This window comes from Coregonus clupeaformis, unplaced genomic scaffold (assembly GCF_020615455.1).
Source record: "Coregonus clupeaformis isolate EN_2021a unplaced genomic scaffold, ASM2061545v1 scaf0731, whole genome shotgun sequence".
Classification (NCBI taxonomy): Eukaryota; Metazoa; Chordata; class Actinopteri; order Salmoniformes; family Salmonidae; genus Coregonus; species Coregonus clupeaformis.
Genome location: NW_025534186.1, coordinates 107,324 through 133,823, shown reverse-complemented (window position 1 = coordinate 133,823; position 26,500 = coordinate 107,324). Strand labels below are relative to the sequence as shown.

The following is a 26,500-nucleotide window of genomic DNA, read 5'->3' as shown; positions in this document are numbered from 1 at the left end:
CCAGCCTGATTTTTTTTCTCCATCCACAATAAAAAGTACTCTTCTAGCCTACCTTATATGGGCCTGTCTATTATTCCAACTTTCAGTACATATAATGGTAGTCCTCTAGCGTAGTGAATGTAAGTAGCCACCTCCGCATTCGTTTCAGTTTACACTGAATGGCTGAATAGGGTTTTGTCCTTCTCTCTCTGTTTGCTTCATACCACAGCATTATTATTCTCTCTCTCACTTTCTCCCCCTCCCCAGGACCCAAGGCTCTGCAGGGGGGGCGAGTCTCTGACATCTGATTGACAGGTCAGTGATGGGGGTATAGAGAGGGGCCGTTGCTGGGGTGAGGGGTCAAGGTCAAAGGTCAGAATCCTGCCGAGAGAGGGAGAGACTTGCTAACGAGGGAAATTGCACAGCCATGTCGTCATCCACACAGCTCAGGTCTCTCTCTCTCTCTCTTTCAGTCAACAAACTGTTGACATGCTGCAGCGGTAGAGCAAACTTATATTTGATTACTAACGAGAGTGAATTAATCTATTGCATGGAATTAATTCATTTGAAAACGGTCGATGTACCATGCTAATTACCATGTAAATACACAGTAAGACCACATTTATATTCAACTTTTTTTCTGAAACAGTTTGGGTCCTCAATGGTTGAAATACATTACAAACTGAAACAGATCTGAAACAGTCTCAATTGCTTTTTCTAATAATATAACTCCATTCAAACTATACATTACCGCATATTTTCCTATAATCTACCTGATATTTCCAGAAACTAAGAAGAAAGCTAGAGAATGCTAGGGAAGGTCTGCGGTGGAGTTCGTATAGCCAAATACTGCTCCCCTGACAGCAGAACTAGAAGCTAACTCATTCTCCAGAGATGGAAAGTAACTCAGTCTGCTAAATGACGTCAATGTAAATGTAATCAGCATCAGACAGACAGTCACAAACAGACAGACCTAAACGTTTTTAGAGATTACTGCATTATATCACATTGCAGTGTTGTCTGTTTACCGCTAGATGTCTCCCTTCCAGCTCCTTTCTACCTCCTCTCACACACTGACACACACACACACACTAGACACGCGCGTGCTAACACAATCGGCCTCTTTCTATGCTGGTGTGTCTTTTTTTAATCAATATTTATTATTTTGTATAAACAGAGATTCTACTCTTTTCATCTTTCTTTAATCGTTTTCTATATGGCATGTGAGGAAACACCAGCAGGGGACACCGATAACGACGCTGTGAGAGGCTTCTGCCCAAGCTGTCTGTCTCTGCGTGAGTCTGTTTGTCTGTCTACTACAAGAGAAATAAGGATTATGTCATGTTTACTATGTAACTGTCTTTGTTGGCTTGCACAGCCCGGAAAAAAGAGAAGACTACTCCTCTATATCTCTGTCACTAAATCAGAATGTTCAATAGTAAAGACCTCAAACCAAATGTATCTTTCAAAGGTATTGCAGAAAAACATCCAGAACAGTAGGCTACAAAAATGTTATTCATATATTTTTTCAGAAGATCGGCCAGTGTGCTATTGAGAATAGGCTAGTAGTCCAATGTATGTAGTCGTAGTCCTACTGTCTGTGTGTGACTGCCATAGTCCTACAGAGGTTCGGCACGCCACTCTTCCATGCAGCCTGGCTCTCTCTCGTACTACGGTACTTGCAGTAAACACTGGTGAGCAGAGTTTACGCCAGACCACGCCCCCTTGGTCCAGCTGGTGGCAACATGCGTGATGACATCACCACTAAGTTTGGCCATTGGCTGGGAGACATCTCCCACCTGGCCAATCAGGCGTTGGAAAGGTGACGTCAGCTAAGATCCCCTGTTCATTTTCTATGGGAGAGGCGGGGCAGAGTAATCGTCGACGTCAGAGAGAGCTGAATTCAGCGCCGTGATTGGCTGTTGGGTGCGAGGTGAGGGTCTGTTGCTGAGAGAAAATAAAGGAGGAGTGTAATCAGCGAAAGGAGAGATACAAAGGAGTGAAAGCGGTGTAATGGCACAACATTTTACACTATAACAATTATAAAGAAAACGAATATCTCAACCATTGCACAAGGAAATGGGCTCGAGAGCAGTAAAACTTTGTAGGACCCCCTCAGCCCCCCCTTCTTTCTGAATCACTCCATCCCACTTTCCCCACTCCTTCAGGTCTGCAAAGGGAGTTGACAGACTAGCAGAAATCACGGATGAGCGTGTAGTTTCTGTAAGTGCTCACACTATCAACGACCTATCTTTTCCTTGATGTTTCCGTCATAAGGAAAGTCCCACAGTAGACTGTCTAGCCAGGGATGGCCCTTGTGCTGTCAGTTGTGGTAAACATGCCCCATTATTTTGGAGGGGGGAGGACTCCTATGCTATTCTATTGGCTAAACTCTAATTCGGTCCCTCCCTTGGGCCCACCCACACACTGTTCCTATGGTTCCCAATGCCCTTATTGGATACTGTATAGTTTGGGACTAGGCACCGGCTTGGTCTAATATCCCATAGCCATTCGCCAGATACACGTGTCAGTCATGTGGACCTTGACAGCTGTCCACACCCTTTACTTTGTACCGTCAACGCTGGTAGGCTACTGTACCTGTCAGAGATCTGTGATTGGTCAGAGAGGCCAGCTGTTAGTGGTTCATTCACCATTTTGTGACTGTAGTGGAAAAGGGGACACAGATCTGGTTTTTGTTTTTTTTATCCCTGTTTGAGTTGCTGTGGGAAAAATACATGTTTTACGGAGGGAAATTAAAGTGCGAGCCCGGACCACACAGTAGCAACGGCCAGCTGAGGGATTTTACCCGCAAGCGTGCAAGCTTCCTCATCTGCAAAATAGGATCGTAAATGTATCTATTGCCAACTGAATTTTTCTGTTTGGGTGAGTTACAACTAACCGACTTGTATGTTCTTCTCCAACAAGCTAACGACAGTTACTATCAACGGTTAACGGTCGGTCGCCCTGTTTTCCGTACTGGATCTCGTGTAAAGAAGAGTGACACAGCTTTCTCGCCAAGTATCAAGGAAGGGACGAGAGAAAATAGGAGGTGGTGGAGGTGCACAGTCACTGAACTTTGTCAACGGATTAACTGCATAACCTGCAAGCAAGCTACAAGTAACTTTGCACCACTATTCTCCACCTCAACGTTGCAGTAAACTTGACTTTGTGCATAGCAGTAAATAGGTAATCGACACATCTTGCACACCCCAGTGCAGCAAATACATGACACCCCAGCATCAGCCCCAGGATTTACTATTGCTGTCCTGACTGTTTGTAAATAGTAAACAAATAGAACGCTACGTCCTATATTACCTATAACAGTCCCGAGCAGTTGTAATGACGTTGTTGTTACTACTACTACTACTACTACTACTACTACTACTACTAATACGACTGCTGAGCAGTAGTAGCCAGATTAGCTAGCTATTTGTGTGACCTGCTTAAAATGAGTGCTGCTTAGCTCGCTGAATTAAACTTTTGCGTCATGAACCGTCCCTGAAGTAACTGCACATACATTTGCAATATATTTTAGTGTTAGAGATAGATGTGCAAAGCTGCGTTGTGTAGAAAAGACTCCCGTCTCGTTGGGCTAAGCATTCGACACAGGCTGTTGTGTTTGTTTGCTTCTGAGTAGACAGCCTCAACTCCTTTGACATTGTTCAGTATGGAGTGCAGCGGCTCTAGTAACGTTACTTGCTCGGATCAGCGCAGAACCTAGGCCGGGGACAAACAGCTCGTATGCTGTCTGGCACTATGTAACGGCTCCTCTCAGGCCGTGCTCCCACTTTTCTGCCCAGCTAAACTACTATCACAGGCATTTTGACTGCATTGAGCTGCAGTTTCCTTATAGACTTTTCTACATTTGACATGTAGAATATTTTCAGAGAGAGTTAAACAACATTTGCAATTGGTGTGGACAGACTTGTACTTCTGTGCAGTAACAACTGACAGCATTTGCAATGTATTGCAGATAATGCATATAGAAAACCGTTGATTTTGTATCATCATCACTGCTTTCATGCATGCATCCATCACTTCATTTGTGCATGTATATGGAAATCCCTCCTAGTTTGAAATGTATCCTGTAGTTTACCAGAGCAGTTTGCCATTGATTTGCCATTGATTTGGCATTGGCAGTCCTGCCATTGGGTCCCAGTCAACACTGGACATCTCTGGTCCATGCTAGAGCTGTAGATCAATAACTGACTGGAGTCCTTAACGGTTGTTTCAAACTTCAATATTTCTGTTTCATCAATAATATGGACAGTGACAGTCATAGCAACTGACAGTATTTTAACTACGTCACAACTGAACTGAACTGATGTTCTCCACCGTAGCGCCCTCACTCACTCACACACTCACACACTCGTTTATAGTTCTCCCTCTCACTACACCAAAAATACCCTGTCAAAAGAAAATAATTTATGTCGCATTGTGCTATCACTACACCCCCTCGTCGTACAGTGAGTACATACACAAGAGCTACTCAAGTGTGTGTGTGTGTGTGTGTATGATGTGTGTTATTTTATTTTATGCTGTTTTGTGTGTGTGTGTTCCCTGGTGACCCAGTTTAAGGGTAGGATGGCCCTGTCACCATGGTAAACCCAGGGGGAGAACCCAGTACACTACCCTGGTATTACACCTTTTAATCGTTAGTGGTGTAGTGTATCTTAGTGCTCTCCTCTCCATCCCGTTCCCTCCACTGCAGCCCTGCGCCCTCTCAGACGTCCATAAAATACGTTTCAGAGAGGGACGAACTGCAGTGTGCCCCCCCCACACACACGCACATATAGTGTGAAAGAGGTGCAGCACCGAACAAGGTAGAGACAACGTGAAGTCCCACACTCAACATATGGTGTTTTGTACACACACTGTTGTGCGGCACAGCTCCCGCACACGGGCAGTCGGGCACACACACACCCTCTGCCACAGTGCGGTGGGGCACTGCACTATATTCCTCACGAGTGGTTTACAAAAATGGCATTGTAGCAGTAGTTTATAACTGTGGGATAGTGTAGTAGGACCAGGAGCATGCTTTTATTCTCCATATGTGCCCATGTCTTTACACTCTCTGTTGAGATTAGATGTCTGTATTAATTACTCCTCACTCTGGAAGTGTGTGTGTGTGTGTGTGTGTGTGTGATCTTAGGCCATTGGAGAATTGAACAGTATCTGTTCTGTAAATTCCTGGTTGAGTGTTAGTGTGTGGGACTGCTCACCGTATGTGTGTGTGTAGTCAATGCTGCTCGTATTCCAGGGTGATCGTGTTCTGAGTACTAGGCCTGTCTGTGGGGCTAAATGTTTATCAATCAACCCCTTTAAGGCCAGTTCTGCCAGAGGCTCTCACAATACAGAATGGAATCATTTATGAATTTAGATGGTTCTGGTTATTGGCCTAGTATTTTAGTTGGGACACTGTAGGCTACAGTAGATGGTACTTGAATCATATGATACAATTTACATTGTGCTATATTTGTATTGTACTGTAATAAACAGGTTAATCTCCTGTTATTGCCTTTTTTGTGATTGAGCCAGAATCAACTGATCTTTATCAAGGCCAGTAAATAATCATTGTCTTTTCCCAGAACAGCCTATGCTTTACATTTCTCACAGTAATTTTTCTGAAATCCAAAACATATCAATGTATAAAGAAAAAAAATGTGGGGCACATACTGACAGTTACTTTGACTTTATTAAGTCTATTTTTGCAGGGACAATGCCTATTAATAGATGGCAGGTAGCCTAGCAGTTGAGAGCGTTGGGCAAGTAACCGAAAGGCCGCTGGTTCGAATCCCAGAGCTGGCAAGGTGGAGAAATCTGCCGTTCTGCCCTTTATCAAGGCAGTTAACCCCCAACAACAACTGCCCCCCGGGCACCGATGACTTGGACGTCAATTAAAGCAGCCCCCCCCCCCCGCACCTCTCTTATTCAGAGGGGTTGGGTTAAATGCGGAAGACACATTTCAGTTGAATGCATTCAGTTGTGCAACTGACTAGGTATCCCCTTTCCAAAATCAACTGTCTCGGCTTTAGCCAGCCAGCAAATTTTAGACCGTAGTCGAATAACCTGAGCAGGTTATTAAAAACACTTCAAATGACAAGACAGACAATAAGCACATGCAGAGCAGCATATGAGAAGTAACACTTAGCACGCAGACAGACAGACAGACAGAGCAATAACATAAAAAGCAACCAGTTCTTTGGAATTGTGGTCTTAAATAAAAATCAACATTTAGGATTGATAAAAAATATACTACTTTTAGCCTTTGATGGTTGCTGACCTCTCTGTAGCTGTATTCAACTGAAACCATGCCCAGGATCAACACACTGACCTTGGACTGATACTTCACACTCAATCTTGTACCACACACTACTTCCAGGCAGTGTTTCCCCTATATTCATTTAGCAGTGGCAAGCCATCGCTGCTAAATCGTTGCCCCCATATATACATATATATAATATATGTATATTATTATATATTATATATATATATATATATATATATATATATATATAAAAAGATCTGGATGGTTAAACATTGTCAGTGTAAACTTAAACGGCTAAAAACAGATATAAAGTATTTAGAAAAGATAAAGGAGCAATATCTTTTTAAATAAGATAATCTTTGAGAACTAACAATCACCAATAAAAACTAGACAGTTAGAGAGAATCTAAAATTCAAAAAATGTCAAGGCCATTGATTTTGTTATAATGTTTGAGTCACTCAGATAGCATAAGAACACGGCATAAGCCATGGCAACATTTGTAGAATTACAGGAAATTAGCTTTAAAACTGTCTGCAAATGTTCTCTCAGCTCCATGGCAAAATACGTAGAATTGCAGGAAATTAGCTATAAAACATTTTTAAAAATTCAGCCCCATGACAAAATGTGTAAAATTGCAGGAAACTAGCTTTAGTACACCAACATTTTGTCTCTGCAGCCAAGAGTAGGGCCTTTCAAATCTTTTGTTGGAGACGTGCAATTGGCCACGCCCACTACCACGCTATGCTAACTTTGCCTCCCCTGCTGAAAAAAATCCTAGGGAAAACACTGCTTCCAGGAATAGATTAATGGTTACTAACCTTGAATTCTTAGTATGTGGAGTAATAAAACAGAAAAAAATACAAATGAAATGTAGCCTACAGTACGGCACAGTACACACACACGCTAAGGGCTATACAGTGCAACCATTTTACTCGCATATGCGCCTAAATAATTTGCTGTGCGACCTGGAATTAAAATGTAGGACCACCAGTGCGCCTAGGAAAAAAATCACCCAGATGATGATTGTTGCAATGATTACTTCACTGTACCGCAGCCCCTGAGTGGAGAATAAACTGAGCACAGATTCATGACCGTCATGCTTGCACCATTACTACAAAGAAAACATCTTGTTACCTCAAATATTTTTTCTAAATGTCTTTGTGTGCTACTACATTTTTCAACATAGGCGCACAGGTGCTCCTTGTAAAAAAAGTTCAGTGTAGAGCCCTGCCACTTTCTTATCAGCTGAAGCCAAGAGCATTTTTAGAAACCATGATCATGACCAAACACATTTTTGGGGCTTGAGATCAGATCCCTGACTAGCTCCCTCCCCTGACTCCTCCAGTACGTATCTCACCACATGCCTACACTCACCACGTCCCTACACTCACCACAACCAGGGACAGGAGGTTTTCCTCACAACGTCCCTACACTCACCATAACTAGGGGACAGGAGGTTTTCCTCACAACGTAACCATAATTGCTCTACTTTCAGGCCAGATGTCATTCTAATGAATGAATCAGGCTATCCAGTTATTTTAGCCAAAGGGAGAGAAAGGGCCGAAAGCCGTAATGTGACGGCCAGGGGCCTGAGAGTGTGAGAAAGGCTGAGGGAGTTTGTAACAGCCTCACAGGAAGTGATGTTAAACTAAATACTAAAGATGTTATGGTATACAACAGGAAGCATGGGTTATGCACGTGTGTGAGGCGTTTTTAGCATCGGCAAACAAACAGTTAAAACACGGTGTGTCTTAAAATGACTTTGTTGAAGAATTCCCCTATTAGCCTAACCCTCACTTTGTCTCCGAGAAATGTGTGTGTGACTGTTTTTGTCCATGTTGTTTTGACACTGAATAGTGTGCCTGACCGTGTGCCAGGGTAAACATTTTCCCAATATGAGCACATTAAGCCATGCCAGATTATTCAAAATGTGTAGCTTTTTGCCGAAATGTGTGTCTGTGTTTGCCAGTACGAGAAAGAGACAAGGAGACAGAGAGAGAGAGAGAGAGAGAGAGAGAGAGAAAGAAAAAGAAGGGAAAGCGAGAGTAGGGTCGGGTGTGCTAGAACGAGTGTGGAAAATCCCTATGACTCTATATGGTAAAGGCAGACCTATTGCACAGCTGGCTTACTCTTTTTTCTCTCTCTCACTCTCTCTCTCGCTCTCCGTTCCATCGCTCACTCCCTCCATTCTCTCGCCCTCTCTCCCTCTGTTCCCTCGCTCTCTCTGCCGTGTGTAGCCGTCTCTGTGTGTAATCAGCCCTCGGCCTCTGTGAGTGACCTCATCCTGCCCACCATAGAACACCTCTGCCTGATGGGAGTTAAAATAAGACCTGTTTATGCCCCATGTATTGGTGTGTGTCTTTTTGCCTGATGTGTTAATGTGAGCCCAGGAACACACACACACACACACACACGTCGCATAGAACAGCATAATCTGGGATTGTGTGTGTGTGTGTAGAGAGATGAGTTTGTAATACTAGAGCAGTGCTCAGATGTAAAACCATATGAGTCATAGTGACCAAGCTAATGTATTAAATAATATGCATTCAGTTTCTAGTTTAACCTCAATGATGATGCTGCTTTAAAAGCTCTGTTTACTTAGTGGTGTGTTAGTGGAGCCTCATCCACAAATGTTAGGAGCTGTGGCCTTTGAAACATCGTCATCAGCTGCAGTGGAAATCATCAACATTCTTTACTTTCTCAAATTCACTCAACATTTATGTATATCCAGGACACGCATGCACATGCACGTACACACTCTAGTGGATTACATGGAGGTGAATGGTAGCATTATGAGCCGGTTGGTGTGAAGTCATTCAGTGCAGTACACTTCAAGGTATGACATCATTTTCTAATCTCAGCTAATTTTGATGGTGAAGATAATAAATGACCACCTGTCTTCTCTCTCTCTCTCTCTCTCTCTCTCTCTCTCTCTCTCTCTCTCTCGTCTCTCTGTTTTTAGTCTGAATTTGGGAGAAAGAACAAGGAAGGAAAAAGGGGCAGTGGAAAAGAGAGCGGAAGACCAGGGGGCGCCGGAAAAAGAAAGAAGAAGAGGAAACAGGGTAAAAATAAGAGGAGAGAAAGAAAGGACAGAGCAACCGTCAGCACTCACCCCACGGAGTATAAAGGAAAAGACAAGGTGAAGAGATGAAGCCACTAAAGAAACAGGGGGGGCGCTCTCCCCCCGCCACACGGGCCAAAGGGGGGAAGAAGAGAGGGGTGACACAGACCCCCCCAGAGAGGGACAACAGGAACAAACTCAGGAAGGAGAACCAAGACGGACAGCCTCAAACCACGCCCCCCGCCCACTCGCCACAGAAACAATCCACAACCACCTCTGACAGCTCTCAGCGGGAGTCAATCAGAGGCAGCGAGACCCCAAAGAAGGAGGGGCCTAGAGAGCAGCTGCCGCCAAGGCAACCTGAAGATAAAGAGAAGACCGAGGACAACAGAGGGGGGGTTGGGGGTAAACCAGGGGGGCCTAACAGCACCCCCACCACCACACATAACAACACCCTCACCATCCCCACCCCCACTACCAGTCCCAGCCCTACCTCCATGTCCAGTAGGAAAACAGCCACCTTCAAGGCCAGAGTCCCCAAGAAGAAGTACATCGCTGAACACTATGCTAGTAGCAACGCGCCCAGCCTCACCTTCACCCCTGCCCCCATGCACAACAGCCACAGTAACTACAACAGCAGCAGCAGTAACAACAGTAGTACTAGCAGTAGTATTAACATCATCAACAGCAGTAGTACTAACAATAATAATACCATTAGTAACAGTAGTAGGACTAACACTACTATTAATGGTATTAACAGTGGTACTAACAGCATTAGTAACAGCCATAGTAGCAGCTCAGTCAGCCACTCGTTAGCCCCCAGTGTGTCCAATGAGGAGAGGAATGTAGCCGCTAGCAGCCACAGCCATGGCCCGGGGGAACAGGGGACGACAGGGGCCTCCATAGGGCCCAACAATGGCAGTGTGGCCCCCCAGGACAGAGCGAGAGAGCCCCAGGGTGGGGAGACAGAGGCAGAGGGGGCCCCTAACTCAGTACGCTCCGTATCCACTGATACAGCCAGCGAGCACGATCTGGAGGTGAACTCCCAGCCCAGTACCAGCCCTGCTAGAGCCCCCTACCATGGCAGCCTGCCCCCTTACTCTGCTACTACCTCCCAGCCTGGCCCCAGCCCCAACCAGAGCCACAGAAAGGGCAGTCTGTCAGGGGTGGATGCCCTGGCCAAAGGCCTGAAGAACCAGAGAGTTCTAGCCCGCTGTCGACGGAGAGACAGACTTAACAGAGAGGAAGGCGGGAGGGAGAGAGAGAGGGATGGACCCCTGTCTCCTATGTTCAGGGCTGGGGTGGTGCGGAGGGTAAGTGGGGGCAGCGCTGATATCCAGCTGCAGGGGGAGGAGGGGATACTCTGTTACCCCTTCCAGGGGGGGACTGCACTCCCAGAGGGGGAGAAAACGAGCGTGGAGTTCATCCTGGACGCCCCCCCTCCCGTCATGGCCTCCGTGGCCATTGGGACACGTGTATGTGTGCCTTTCAGAGGGGGAGGGGGGCAAGATGGGGGGGAACAGGGGACACCTCAGCTATACAGAGAAGGGGTGCTGTCCCAGGTAGACCCCCACCCTGCCGTGGCGTTCCCCTACAGGGTGCTACTGTGTGAGGATAGAGAGGTGCTGGAGAATGGAGGGAGGGAGGAGGAGGGAGGGATGGAGGAGGAGAAGAGGAGGAGGGCGCAGGCCCAGGCTGTATGGGTGTCCAGACAGAGCCTGAGGCTGCTGACTCCCCCCTGGGAACTGCCTCACCCAGAGGGGGAGCGGGAGAGAGAGAGGGAGAGGAGGGAGGAGATGGAGGTGGAGAGGGAGGTGGAGAGGGAGAGAGAGAGGGAGGAGATGGAGGTGGAGAGGGAGGTGTGCCAGCTGAGTATTGGGATGGTGCTGGGTGGGCCGATTGGAGGGGGGGCGAGGTTGGTGCACAGCTTCTCTCCAGCTGGGGTGGTGGGGGGGCATCACTATGGAAACGTCCCCCCCCACCCCTCCTCCTCGTTGGTAACGACCAGTGTTGTCGCCAGCACGGGAGAGGGTTACCCTGACAGAGAGAGAGAACAAGAGAGGGAACAAGAAAGAGAGAGACAGAAACAGCCCCACACACCAGAGGAGGACATGGAGGTGTCTAGGTTCAGTATGGGCCCCCAGCAATGCCACATCCTCTCCAAGCCCCTCCTCGGGAGGCACAGCTACCCCTCCTCCCACCACCTATCTGTGGTCCGGGGCCTGGGCACGCCACTGGGCTCTGACCTGTCCCCCCTCACCTTACCTGGCCCTGAGGCCCTGGGCACGACCTCCCCACCACACCTACCCCCTTCCAAGAGCACCCCGGTCCCCCTGGACAAGACCCCCTCCCAGATCCCCACCCCTATCCCTGGAGGGGGGTCTACCTCAACCTCCTCCTCAGCCTCCTCCTCGCGCTCCCGCACCCCCCTGTCGGCCGCCCTGCAGAAGTACAAGAAGGGGGACGTGGTGTGCACCCCCAACGGCATCCGCAAGAAGTTCAACGGCAAGCAGTGGAGACGCCTCTGTTCTAGAGAGGGATGTATGAAGGAGTCCCAGAGACGAGGCTACTGCTCACGCCACCTCTCCATGAGAACTAAAGAGATGGAGGGAGCGGGTGGAGGAGGGGGAGAGAGGGACAGGGGGAGAGGAGGAGGAGGGGGGGGGAGCAGTTCGGGGACGGTCACCCCCTCGGACCTGCGTGGGTTTGACTGGGATGAGACGTCCAGAGACAGCAGCGAGGCCAGCAGTAGAGGAGACTCCCGCCCTCGTCTGGTGCTGCCCTCCCTCCTCCCCCATGACTTCTCCAGGTTTGACTTTGACGAGTGTGAGGCAGCCACCATGCTGGTGTCACTGGGCAGCTCTCACTCTGGGACCCCCTCCTTCTCCCCCATCTCCAACCAGTCCCCTTTCTCCCCCGCCCCTCGCCCTCACCCTCCCCCCTCTTCGGATTCCGTCCCGCCAACTTCTCCCCCATCACCGCCTCCTCCGTCCTCCCCCCTCCTCGCAGGCACAGACACCCCAGTGCCACGGGGGGCAAGCTGGGCACCCCTGGGGGGGCAGAGAGGGAGAGGCATACCTCAGGGGTCCAGCCTTCATTCCACACTAACCTGACCTTCACCGTCCCCATGAGCCCCAGCAAACGCAAAACAGACGTTCCTCCTCCCCCTCCTCCCCCCTCCCACCCCCACCATGACTACCCCCCCAAACCTGAGCTGGAGCAGGGGGACCTGAACCCTGCCTCATTCCCCGTACTCTCCCCCCAGACCCCAGCACACACCCACGCTTACACACCCACCCTCTCCTATCCCCGAGGGGTGAGCACACCAACCAGCCGGCCCCCCTCCTCCTCCGCCACCTCTCCCCCTCCCCTCCTGGTGTCCCCAACTCCCCTCTCCCCTCCAGACTCAGGCCCTTGCCGTGTCCACCCCACATCCCAGCAGGCCTTGCGGGACTCTCCAGTGATCGTGCGGAACCCGGAGGTACCTCTGGCCAAGTTCACAGAGCATCCATTAGGCCGTGGGGGAGGGGGAGGAGGTGATCCTAAGAATCTTAACAGCGTTACCCCCCAGCTTGTCTCCACTCTCCAAGTCCCTGTACCCATCAATGCTGCTGCTGCGGCAACCAACGGCACCGTCCTCCTCCAGAGCCCCACCCCCACCCTGGTGCTGGTGTCATCCACCCCGCCCTCCCTGACCTCCGTCACCCCCGGTTACCCCACTCTGGCTTGCATCTCCATCTCCACCACGCCCCCCTCTTCGGGACCCCCCCTGACCAACCCAGCCAGCCCAGGGGGAGGGGGGGGTAGGATGGAGAGGACAGGCTCGTTTGGGGGGGAGGTCCAGCAGCCAGTGGCCTGTCACCCCTCTCCTACAGCCCTGCTGCCCCTCATACTGCCTGCAGAGAACCTGCACCCCACACCATGCAAAGAAATCATAATTGGACGCCCCGGGACAGGTGAGACACACTGTGAGACAGCCTGGACATGAAGGGATGAGATGGGGTAGAGGAACAGGGGTAGGGATGAGATGGGGTAGAGGAACAGGGGTAGGGGTGAGATGGGGTAGAGGAACAGGGGTAGGGGTGAGATGGGGTAGAGGAACAGGGGTAGGGATGAGATGGGGTAGAGGAACAGGGGTAGGGGTGAGATGGGGTAGAGGAACAGGGGTAGGGGTGAGATGGGGTAGACGAACAGGGGTAGGGGTGAGATGGGGTAGAGGAACAGGGGTAGGGATGAGATGGGGTAGAGGAACAGGGGTAGGGATGAGATGGGGTAGAGGAACGGGGGAAGGATGAGATGGGGTAGAGGAACAGGGGTAGGGGTGAGATGGGGTAGAGGAACGGGGGGAAGGATGAGATGGGGTAGAGGAACAGGGGTAGGGATGAGATGGGGTAGAGGAACGGGGGAAGGATGAGATGGGGTAGAGGAACGGGGGAAGGATGAGATGGGGTAGAGGAACGGGGGAAGGATGAGATGGGGTAGAGGAACGGGGGAAGGATGAGATGGGGTAGAGGAACGGGGGAAGGATGAGATGGGGTAGAGGAACGGGGGAAGGATGAGATGGGGTAGAGGAACGGGGGTAGGGATGAGATGGGGTAGGGATGCAGGGGGGTGAGAGATGCTATGATTATAATGTTATGATTATTTAATGTGACTACTATGCTTTGATTATTGTGTTTAACTCCAGGCGGGGCCTAGGTTGGCATTGTGAAATGGAAGAGCTTTTGAAACGTGAATGCACTGTTTGTTGTAGCAGCAGCAGCATGACAATGGTTACCTAGTTTCATTTTCCACCAAATTCACATTTACGGAACAGGGATTGAACTCTGGGCAGTTAATTTCCATCGTCAAAAAACAGAATGAGTTTAGTGACATGGATTTAGTGAAGGGAGGGTACTGGGATGTCTGGTCTGCTCATAAGGGCTTACGATCCGTGCTATCCGGGATCCTTGGAACGTCCCTAACCAATTGACATTTTAAAATAGTTAAGGTTAGGGTTAGGGTTAGGGTAGGGATCAAGTTTAGGGTTCGGTTATGGATGTCCGAAGGATCCCGGATAGCACTGACAGTAACAAGGAAGGGCTGGTCAGTGACTGTTGAGTCAAAGTAGGGAAATCAGTTAAGTTTTAAGAAATTGTGTTTATGTGGGTATAAAATACAAGCTATACTGGATGTAATGTAGGCCACATACGGACCGTTTCCACCATCTCTCGCTGCGTGTGTGTGTCATCATCGTTTGAGACTGGGTTTAGATAGAGAGTGGGGAAGGCCTCTGAAAGAGAGGATTGGAGGATGAATGACATTTGGGGTTTTGTCTTTGAGAGAATACTACCGACATGAATCCTCTCAGGATTGTGTGTGTGAGTGTAGTCCCATCTCTGCAGTGCCATCTGACTGTAAGAAGGGGTACAGTCCCAGTTAGGATACTGTATGTAGGCTACTAGTACGGTCAGTTCTACCACTCTGGTGTGTGTGTCAGTTCCTCTAATAAACAATAGGGCATTATTGACAGGGGTTAATCCCACAGGAGAACCAGAGGTGGGTCAGTGTGTGTTGTGTGTCTAAAGAGATGGAGGGATGGTTTGGTTAGCTGCCTTTCCCCAGAGGCTATTATCTACTCACGCCACTTTACATTTTAGTCATTTAGCAGACGCTCTTATCCAGAGCGACTTACATGAGCAATTAGGGTTAAGTGCCTTGCTCAAGGGCACATCGACAGATTTTTCACCTAGTCGGCTCGGGGATGTTGTTCACTTATCAATGATGTATTGTGTGTGTGTGAGCATTTGAGCGTGTATGTCTGTGTGTTTGTCTGTGTGTGTGTGTGTGTGTCTGGCCTAGTATGAAGGGGTAAAATAAGGTCTGGGAGGTATTTTTGAGTGAGTTGCGTTGGGCTCGTCCATTTTAGAGTTGTGTGTGTTTGAGTGCGCACATTACAGTGCCAGAGTGCATGTGGGTGTGTAAAGAATCCACTGTGGGTCAAGCTCCTGTGTGGGCTCTCTCTTTCTCTCTATGTGTGTGTGTGTGTGTGTGTGTGTGTGTGTGTGTGTGTGTGATCAATAAACAATGAATCAACATTTCTCTATCTGCACTGGAGCAGTGGTGTTTCATTTAGACGGCCTGTTGTATTCAGTGTGTGTGTTTCATTTAGATGGCCTGTTGTTGTATTCAGTGTGTGTGTTTCATTTAGATGGCCTGTTGTTGTATTCAGTGTGTGTGTTTCATTTAGATGGCCTGTTGTTGTATTCAGTGTGTGTGTTTCATTTAGACGGCCTGTTGTTGTATTCAGTGTGTGTGTTTCATTTAGATGGCCTGTTGTATTCAGTGTGTTTCATTTAGATGGCCTGTTGTATTCAGTGTGTGTGTTTCATTTAGACGGCCTGTTGTATTCAGTGTGTGTGTTTCATTTAGACGGCCTGTTGTATTCAGTGTGTGTGTTTCATTTAGATGGCCTGTTGTATTCAGTGTGTGTTTCATTTAGATGGCCTGTTGTATTCAGTGTGTGTGTGTGACTGTATGTATTGTAGGTCTAGCTATTTGTCTGTCTTTGCGAGACACGTGTATGTGGGTGTTTTCTCTCTCTTGAGAGAAAGAGGGTGAGTTGTTGTTTGTGCGTGTGGTTGTCAGAAAGAAACTAGGGAGAAGTGTGTATGCTTACTGTGTAGTTACGATAAGCTTTGAGTGTAAATTACACATACGAACAGGCCTCTGCAATACTGCTACACACACATAACAAATAGCCTAACATATTGCAGATAAAAGTGACATTATATACTGAACAAAATATAAACGCAACATGCAACAATTTCAACGACTTTACTGAGTTACAGTTCATAGAAGGAAATCAGTCAATTGAAATAAATAAATGAGGCCCTAATCTATGGATTTCACATGACTGGGCAGGGGTGCAGCCATGGGTGGGCCTGGGTGGGCACTTGGGAGCCAGGCCCACCCACAAAAGGGCTTTATTACAGACAGAAATACTCCTCAGTATCATCAGCTGGCCGGGTGGCTGGTCTCAGACGATCCCACAGGTGAAGAAGCCGGGTGAGGAGTTCCTGGGCTGACATGGTTACACGTGGTCTGCAGTTGTGAGGCCGGTTGGACGTACTGCCAAATTCTCTAAAACGAGGCGGCTTATGGTAGAGAAATTAACATTAAATTATCTGGCAACAGCTCTGGTGGACATTCCTGCAGTCAGCATGACAATTGCACACTCCCTCAACACTTGAGACATCTGTGGCATTGCGTTGTGTGACAAAACTTTACATTTTAGAGTGGCCTTTTATTGTCCCCAGCACAAGGTGCACCTGTGTAATGATCATGCTGTTTAATCAGCTTCTTGATATGCCACAACTGTCAGGTGGATGGATTATCTTGGCAAAGCAGAAATGCTCACTAACAGGGATGTAAACAAATTTGGGCACCAAATTTGAGAGAAATAATATTTTTGCGTGTATGGAAAATCTCTGGGATCTTTTATTTCAGCTCATGAAACATGGGACCAACACTTTACATGTTGTGTTTATATATATATATATATATATATATACACTGCTCAAAAAAATAAAGGGAACACTAAAATAACACATCCTAGATCTGAATGAATTAAATAATCTTATTAAATACTTTTTTCTTTACATAGTTGAATGTGCTGACAACAAAATCACACAAAAATTATCAATGGAAATCAAATGTATCAACCCATGGAGGTCTGGATTTGGAGTCACCCTCAAAATTAAAGTGGAAAACCACACTACAGGCTGATCCAACTTTGATGTAATGTCCTTAAAACAAGTCAAAATGAGGCTCAGTAGTGTGTGTGTCCTCCACGTGCCTGTATGACCTCCCTACAACACCTGGGCATGCTCCTGATGAGGTGGCGGATGGTCTCCTGAGGGATCTCCTCCCAGACCTGGACTAAAGCATCCACCAACTCCTGGACAGTCTGTGGTGCAACGTGGCGTTGGTGGATGGAGCGAGACATGATGTCCCAGATGTGCTCAATTGGATTCAGGTCTGGGGAACGGGCGGGCCAGTCCATAGCATCAATGCCTTCCTCTTGCAGGAACTGCTGACACACTCCAGCCACATGAGGTCTAGCATTGTCTTGCATTAGGAGGAACCCAGGGCCAACCGCACCAGCATATGGTCTCACAAGGGGTCTGAGGATCTCATCTCGGTACCTAATGGCAGTCAGGCTACCTCTGGCGAGCACATGGAGGGCTGTGCGGCCCCCCAAAGAAATGCCACCCCACACCATGACTGACCCACCGCCAAACCAGTCATGCTGGAGGATGTTGCAGGCAGCAGAACGTTCTCCACGGCTTCACTACCTGAGCCACTTGTGTGGGTTGTAGACTCCGTCTCATGCTACCACTAGAGTGAAAGCACCGCCAGCATTCAAAAGTAACCAAAACATCAGCCAGGAAGCATAGGAACTGAGAAGTGGTCTGTGGTCACCACCTGCAAAACCAGTCCTTTATTGGGGGTGTCTTGCTAATTGCCTATAATTTCCACCTGTTGTCTATTCCATTTGCACAACAGCATGTGAAATTTATTGTCAATCAGTGTTGCTTCCTAAGTGGACAGTTTGATTTCACAGAAGTGTGATTGACTTGGAGTTACATTGTGTTGTTTAAGTGTTCCCTTTATTTTTTTGAGCAGTGTATATTTTATAACATCACATACTTTCACACTGGGCAGGTCACTTATAAGATGATTCCAGCCCCCCCCCACCCTCATTCTCTACTGAATGGCTGTACTATTGAGTTAGTTGGTAGAACTCCAGCTTCGGCTAGAGGTGATATGTGAGAGAGAAGGGAGGAGGAGTGAGTCGGGGAAATTAGATTGAACTCCGTTAGAGAAGGGAGGTGAGACAGAGGAATGAGTTTTCAGCAGCTTCCTTCCCTGTTTCCACTCCTCCAATAGAATGTTCCATTTATTCATGTTTATTATCATCACACACACTTTAAAGCCACAATCTGGGATTTATGTTTCAGCCTAACAGTATCCCCGCCACACGGTTTGGTGAGCTGAGGGATGGGGCTGGGAAATGTAACCACTCTCAAACTCCGACGGAACTATGGATTCAGGGACTGTGCGTGTGTGTGTGTTTGTAACTCAAAGTTCATTTTACAAAGGGAGCAAGAGGGTCAATGTCAGAGCAGAGGGTAGTGCTGTAAAATTGATAGAATCATTGAGAGACTACGTGAGAAAAGGATGAGGTGGCGGGAGAGAGAGGATGAAAGAGGAAAAGGGAAAAGTATGTCATATGTGCGTGATGCATTGTAAGTAGAGTGTGTGTGTGTGTGTGCGCAACCATGCATCAATCATTGAAAGCCGGAAATGATGCGTACGTGCCAAAACGTCTGTTGCCATGGCAACAAAGCAAACACTCCCATACACTGACGTGCACGCACACAACATGCAGTACAAATAGAAGCTGGAGCTACGCCGTTCCCCTTTCCTTCGCAGTCAGTGGAACTGGAAACACACAGCGCTGCCTCTTTTGGTTTCTCTGACATTTTAGTTAACATTTGAACATGAACGCAAGACAGAAATGACTCAGGAAAATATGATGTTCCTCTCTAAATTGATTTGTATTTGACGTTGAAGTGCTCGGGGTCAAATCTTTATTTCCAAGTTTGTACTGTGAACGTTACCACAGAACCCAGCATTAAATACACATCACACAAAGTCATAGCAACTGTTTCTCTCAGGCTTTATTACTTCCTAAGGGCAATTTGCTGTACATGATGTGGAACAACATGGAAGCATAAATAGTACACTGTGATACAAACATCTTAGGCCTATACATTACATTCCCATTTTCACACGCCTACTCTAACATTTTTATTTCAGAATCTGACTTTATTCTCGAAATAATTCATAGCAACGGTTTCACTTGTCATTCTAGTTAGGCTATGTGACCACCAACAGCAGTAGCCTAGATCTGGCCAGGCCCTGTCTAACAAGGTTATGCCGTTACTTTCTGAAATACGAACCTACTGTATGTAGCATGAATGAACCTTTTGTATTGAGGTTAGAACCATGCATGTGGTTGGTGCATGCTGCATACAGAGTCTATTAGAACCAAATGATACCTCTCAGCCCTGTGTTAGTAGACCCCGTTAGTTTCTCACAGAGCCAAATGGAAAACAGATTTGTGATGGAAACTCCAGCTTTCTCTGTGATTATGAGGTGAAATCTGGATGGTCAGTGCTTCACGGCCAGTCCGACTGGGCTTAGCACCTTCACACACACCTACCCAACACCGGGCGGGCACACACAGAGACACCCGACTCTGGGCACACACACACACACACACACCACCGGGGCCGGCCACGCACACACACACACCTAACACAGGGCACTCACTTATACACACACACACCTAACACAGGGCACTTATACACACACACCTAACACAGGGCACTTATACACACACACCTAACACAGGGCACTTATACACACACACCTAACACAGGGCACTTATACACACACACCTAACACAGGGCACTTATACACACACACCTAACACAGGGCACTTATACACACACACCTAACACAGGGCACTTATACACACACACCTAACACAGGGCACTTATACACACACACCTAACACAGGGCACTTATACACACACACCTAACACAGGGCACTTATACACACACACCTAACACAGGGCACTTATACACACACACCTAACACAGGAAAAGCAACCTGAGACCGTCTCGTCCCCTTTCCTCTCTCTGCCTGTCTGAAACCACATAAAGCACCATTCTCCATGTTAACCCTTCACTCCATCACACTGCAGTCTCCTCCTCTCCTCCGCTCGCTCTCGCCATCCTGGTCTACCCGGATACAGATACCCGGGAATAACATCCCCCCCCCCACCCCACCCCCTTTACGTAACACTTAAAGCCCCGCACTGGCTCCCAGACCATGGCAACAGACTCTACCACACATCTGGATAGACTAACACTCATTCATATCGTGATAGTTATATTACCATGTATATATAGTCAAATACACAACGACAGGTTTATGCGTCACTATTGTACTTCATTAAACATTCTGGGGGGGGTCTAAAAAGTACATTTAGAATGTTCCTCTGAAGTACAGGTGCTCTCTGACCTAAGTTAGACTTAGCTTTACTTCAGGAGAGGAGTTTTTATTTTAGGAAGGTTGAACATCTCTCCTCTTCCCGCTCTCCTCTCTCTCCTGCTCCAGTGTTTTCCCAGGCTGTCTGGCATGGCGTGGTCCGTCTGTTGGTGCTTAATCTGCTGGCTCATACTGCCCCCAGGTGGATTAACACACACATTACATTTCAGCTACGGAACAGGGACAGCGGACGGTGCACCTAGACGCTGATCTGGAGTCAGTTTGGTGTGTTCCCCCATATAATGGTTAAGGTTTGGCAATGTTGAGCTGATCCTAGATCAGTGGCTAGGGAGTTGGAACAGGATAAGGACTTTGCTCTGGTACAGGATAATGCTCATTGTTAGTGCGCATGTGTCCTGTGTCTGAAAATAACAGACGATAAAGAGCTCAACTGTCGCTGGTGGATATGTGTGTCCCGAAGAACACTGAGCATCTCTTGTACCCATGTCCATGATTTGTCTGGGCATGCTGGATCACACACATAGCTCATGGTCTCAGGAAAGCTTCAGATTGACATGACGCACACTAGTTCTGCTTAGTTACAGAAGCCGAATTCCATGATTTGATTACGCACGAATAGATGACATCATAACGCTCTGTCTCTAGGGAAGACACAGAGGCATGTGTGTTGTGGTGGGTTCAGGGGGCTGTTTGTCTCCACAAGTGACATGTGGACCTGTGCCCAACATGACTGTTACCATGGTAACTGTGGAGGGTGGCGAATCGAGTTATAATTGGATAGAGCAAATGATTGGTAGGAGGAAGGAGAGAGAGGGGGGAGAGATGGATTTGGGGAGTGGGAGAAAGTGGGCGGGAGAAAGGAGAGAGAGATAGACTGTGGCGTGCCCCTATATGTGATGCCAGGTGAGAGTGGGAGTCAGAAGGGTGGGTGTTGGAGAGGGCGGAAAGTTGGGGTCTTCACGTGGAGCCTCTTGTCAGAGAACAGGAAACACCCACAGAGAAACTGGACATAAACGCACAGACACACCCGCAGCATAGATACACACCTCATACAGTGTGAAGATATTCCGATAGACACCGAGTATTATACAGTCTCTCAATATGTAGCTTTTGGATTGATGAGAACAAACTCCTACACAGATACAGTGTAGAGCTCCACCAATCAGAGACAGGAGAGGGAGCGGAGATCGTTAAGCTTAGCTGAGGGGGTCTCTCGCTTTCTAGATTTTCTCCCTTTCAATTCAACACTCTCCTCTCCATGTCCTTTCATTTTGTCCTGAGGGCTAGTGGTTTGTCACTGTTCAGTCCAGTCTGCATGGTGATCTATTTTGTCTCTCAGAGCTAGAGGAGTATTCAGCCCACGTGATCCCATAATACTAGGTTTAGTCTATCCTAATCAATTTACTGGCTTGAATGTCTATTGAAAATCTCTTGTATTTCCTGCCCGGTTGTTCTGTGATATGTATTCACCAGCATGCTGTTTCATTTGCTGCTACCCGACATTCTTTCCTACCAAACATAAATGTGTGTCACATAGCCTACATAACAAAATGCCTCTTGTATAACTTGCATATGTTTAAAGCCCCCATGCAGTCTTTTTATATCATCCCTGTGGGCCTGATTCAGACATAGGAAATGTATGCCTTTCCTACGGACGGCTTTCCTACGCACTTCTCAGTAGTTGGTATTCAGACTTACCTTATGCCAGGTGCATAATGGGCTTTGCCAACAGATGCATATCTGTAATTCCCAGTCAAGTGAAATCCATAGATTAAGGCCTAATGAATTTATTTCAATTGACTGATTGCCTCATATGAACTGTAACTCAGTCATATCTTTGAAATTGTTGCATGTTGCATTTATATTTTTGTTCATTATATGTATTGACATGGTCAGAGCTCAGGGCACTTTTAAAGCTGTAATCTCTCACTTTTTTCATCAGGGTCAGATCTAATGCCCATTAGTTGAACCCTTCGCTTAATGCCACAGGCTTGGGCATTCCCATGACAGAAGCGACTCCCTCAGAGAGACTGGAGAGATAATCCCAGGAGAATGGACATCACAGTGAATGACAGCTTAGAACACTTCAAAGAATAAGGCTGTTTCAACTGCCATTTAAATGTTGATAAAGTTAATATTTAAATAAAAAAATCCTGCATTTTTCATTTAAGCAAAAAGGTAGGATGCTGTTGACAGTAGCTGAGAGCAGATACTGTATGTCTGTCGTATTTCAGTAGTGGTTCTGGAATGGTTAATATAAGTTGTTTACTATGACAATAGCATCTGCCTGATCTGAGCTAGTGGCGCTCGCTGTGACCTTATTGGCTGGCTCCCAAAGTTCCCTGCGAGATGACTGGCTAGAAGAGGGAGATTAGACCCTCCCGCTATTGTATTTGTGTCTGATTGACAGGTGAACAGACTAGTTAGATTTTTTTACACTGTGCTGGAGGGTATTAGATACAGTCTAAACTATGACAAATAGTGTGTGTGTTATGAAGTATGCATTTGCAGCTGTAAGGGAGAATTGTGTGTCGATGTACTGTGCCAACAGTTTGTCATAATGTGTGTATGTTTGCGTGTGTTATGAGTTTTCTATTAGCAGCCGTTTTTAGTGATAAATTAATGGTAGACATCTCTAGGCAACCTTTTATCCAGTAATATGAGTTGCAGTCAGTGCCCTTAGTCGTTGATTTGTATGTTTGCACTCGCTGCACCGTGTGTGCGCGCGCACGCCTCAACGTGCCTTTGTGATCAATCTCCCCCATATCTGGCCTCTCCACCCTTCCTCCCATAAGAGAAGTTCTGTTTTCCCTCTCCCCCTCCTCCCTCTCTCCTCCCCTCTACACAGAATGACTGTTAGTCTATTTTTACACTGATACTTCGCCTCCCTCTTTTCCATTCCCACCCATTTTTCCCTGTTTCAAAAACCTCCACCACTAATTTTCTCAGTCCTGGTTAGTGTGTAAGTGTGACTACGTACGTATGCACAGGCGTGCATGTGTGTGTACACGCTTGTGTGCTTGTATCTGTCAGAAAGCGTGTGTGCGTGTTGTGTGAGTGCATGATGTGTGTGCTCAACATATACACACACATTTAAAAGTCAGTCTGGGGGAGGTTAAGCTGCGCTATGGAAACATTTGAAAATTAATTTTCTGGGATTGAATGGGCTTTTTAATGGTGGAAAATGACATCATTGCTCGCCTCCCCTCTCCGTCTCTGACTAATGACACCGAAACTGAGAGAAACGCTCCACAAACAACTAAATAATTTACCACTCAGTTTACATGCCAGTGTGTGTGCCAACCATGCATGCGTGTTAGTAGTGTGTGTATGTGTAGTCAGCGCGTACATATGTGGTTCAATAACATGTTGTAATAGAGGGAATAACAGTCCAACTATCTGCTTTTGTGGTGGTGAAACTGTATTTCATCATTCCACAACCATTAGGCTACTTCTACTACTTATAATGTTCATGACCACCATTATGTAGAACTGCTGCTGCTGCCTGTACTGCCACTATTTAAAACACAATGGTAGTGGCGCAATTAGTTGAAGAAGTAGTAGAATAGTAATCTAGTTGGAAAAGAGACACTAGCGTTGGATCCTCTAAGCTTCTCTAATGATGCTAATTACTCATCACAAATACTCAGTCTCTTTTTAGCATTCCTGTAATTCAGTCACATGGTGTGTGTGTGTATGCACTGCTGAGTCATAAAACACATGGCTGAGCACTGAGCAGCAGTTATTCCATCACAGAGTAGGCTACATTAGATGATGCTAGATGACTGATTGATGTTATTACACTGTAATAACCCTACGGCCTCAGAGGATAAATTACATGATTCCTAGAATGTGGAAGGGCATTGTCTGGAAATATTCATGCATTTAATAACAAAAACCCCAAAGATACAGGTAGTGTGGTCTCACAGGCTTCACTGGGGCATCACTACTTACCACAGCCACAAAGTCTATTTAATTTTTTTTCTTAATAACATTAAATAAATACAAATGTTTTACATTTTAGTCATTTAGCAGACGCTCTTATCCAGAGCGACTTACAGTTAGTGAGTGCATACATTATTTTATTTATTTTTTCATACTAGCCCCCTGTGGGAATCGAACCCACAACCCTGGCGTTGCAAACGCCATACTCTACCAACTGAGCTACATCCCTGCCGGCCATTCCCTCCCCTACCTGGATGACGCTGGGACAAATGTGCGCCGCCCCATGGGTCTCCCGGTCGCGGCCGGCTACGACAGAGCCTGGATTTGAACCAGGATCTCTAGTGGCACAGCTAGCACTGCGATGCAGTGCCTTAGACCACTGCGCCACTCGGGAGAGTTTCTACCATTTATCTTCTTAAAAATTTGATTTTAAACCTAACCTTAACCTTAAAGTGGAACTGACAGCATTTTAGCAACATGAAAGCATATACAAAAATTATGTTCATATACACCCCCAGGAAGAATATTACACTTTTTAAACACAACTATACGTTGTTCCCAAAAAAATTCTAAGCGAGCACATAGATATGGTCATTTTCACGTTTTCATAAATTAATACAATGTTTGGGAACAACGTATAGTAAGACAGTTGTGAAAATTCTATAGCAATATAGAGTGGGAAAGCGGCCGTGCGTTTGGACAATTAATAGACACTGCAGTAAAATAAAACCTAATAAAAACATACAGTACCAGTCAAAAGTTTGGACACACCTACTCATTCAAGGGTTTTTCTTTATTTTTACTATTTTATACATGGTAGACCAATAGTGAAGACATCAAAACTATGAAATAACACATATGGAATCATGTAGTAACCAAAAAAGTGTTAAACAAATCAAAATATATTTTATATTTGAGATTCTTCAAAGTAGCCACCCTTTGCCTTGATGACAGCTTTGCACACTCTTGGCATTCTCTCAACCAGCTTCATGAGGTAGTCACCTGGAATGCATTTCAATTAACAGGTGTGCCTTGTTAAGTTAATTTGTGGAATTTCTTTCCTTCTTAATGCGTTTGAACCAATCAGTTGTGTTGTGACAAGGTAGGGGTGGTATACAGAATATAGCCCTATTTGGTAAAATACCAAGTCCATATTATGGCAAGAACAGCTAAAATAAGCAAAGAAAAACGACAGTCCATCATTACTTTAAGACATGAAGGTCAGTCAATCCGGACCGGAGTCTACGCAGACCGGTGCGCCATAGCCAATCAGAGCTACAGTAGGCCTTTATGCAAACAAGCCATTTGCCACACAGACCTGCCATCATTCACTTTGAACTGGACTGTGTGTTTACAGGCAGTTGCAACAGTGCGACTTTAAAGCATTAGAACGCATTCGCCAAAAGCCACAATATACACCTGAATGGATTTCTGCAAATACCACAGGAGTCCTCTTACATTTGGAAACTTTACAGTCCTATTTATCAAACAACCATGAAATGTATGCTCTCTCTCCCTCAGTTATGCACATCAACAACAAGATCATCAACTAATGCTAGCCAGAGCAAGATGTGCTAAAATCTAATATTAGATAAACACTCTCAAACTTTTTCAGCTAGTTGACCGTCAAAATTGCACTGATAAACGATGGGGAATTGTAGCCTACTCGTCCTTCTGCAGCTTGCCTGCCAATGCATGCTTGTCCCAACCAAGAACCCAAGCTAACTGGCTAAAGTTGGCTAGCTTACTAGCTAGCTACTTCCAGACACAAATGAGAGAACACCTCAACATTTTACTCGCCATAGCAGAGCTCATTAGGCTGTTTACATGTTATCTAGTGTGTTTGTGACTAACTATAACTTTTTTTGCCTATGTTTACTGACACCGGTCATATTCAGCGTGTGTTGTGCGTTCGTAAATTCATCAGTTATTCTGCACTCTGGCACACTCAGACAAGAGTGCTCTGAAATCAGAGTAGCTAGATAGCCAGAGTGAATTTGCGAACGCAAGAGATACGCTAGCTAACTGGATGACAGTCGTTAAAGTTCTTGCTAGCTAACCAAATGACACCTGCATCTCTAGCTGTGTATAGCCACCGAAAAACAATATGAGGGGAAAAAGT

The 26,500-nt window shown here is 46.6% G+C and overlaps 1 protein-coding gene across 1 annotated transcript in view; it reads left to right on the top strand.

The window, feature by feature from the left end:
* The first annotated feature begins 2,669 nt into the window (after positions 1-2,669).
* Positions 2,670-26,500, top strand: part of LOC121585375 (protein capicua homolog) — a 52,346-nt gene continuing 28,515 nt past the window's right edge. Inside the window, 4 exon segments of the mRNA XM_045216516.1 lie at positions 2,670-3,165; positions 9,210-10,930; positions 11,111-12,224; positions 12,227-13,264. Coding sequence (XP_045072451.1) covers positions 9,395-10,930; positions 11,111-12,224; positions 12,227-13,264 — 3,688 coding nt within the window. The 5' untranslated portion in view covers positions 2,670-3,165; positions 9,210-9,394.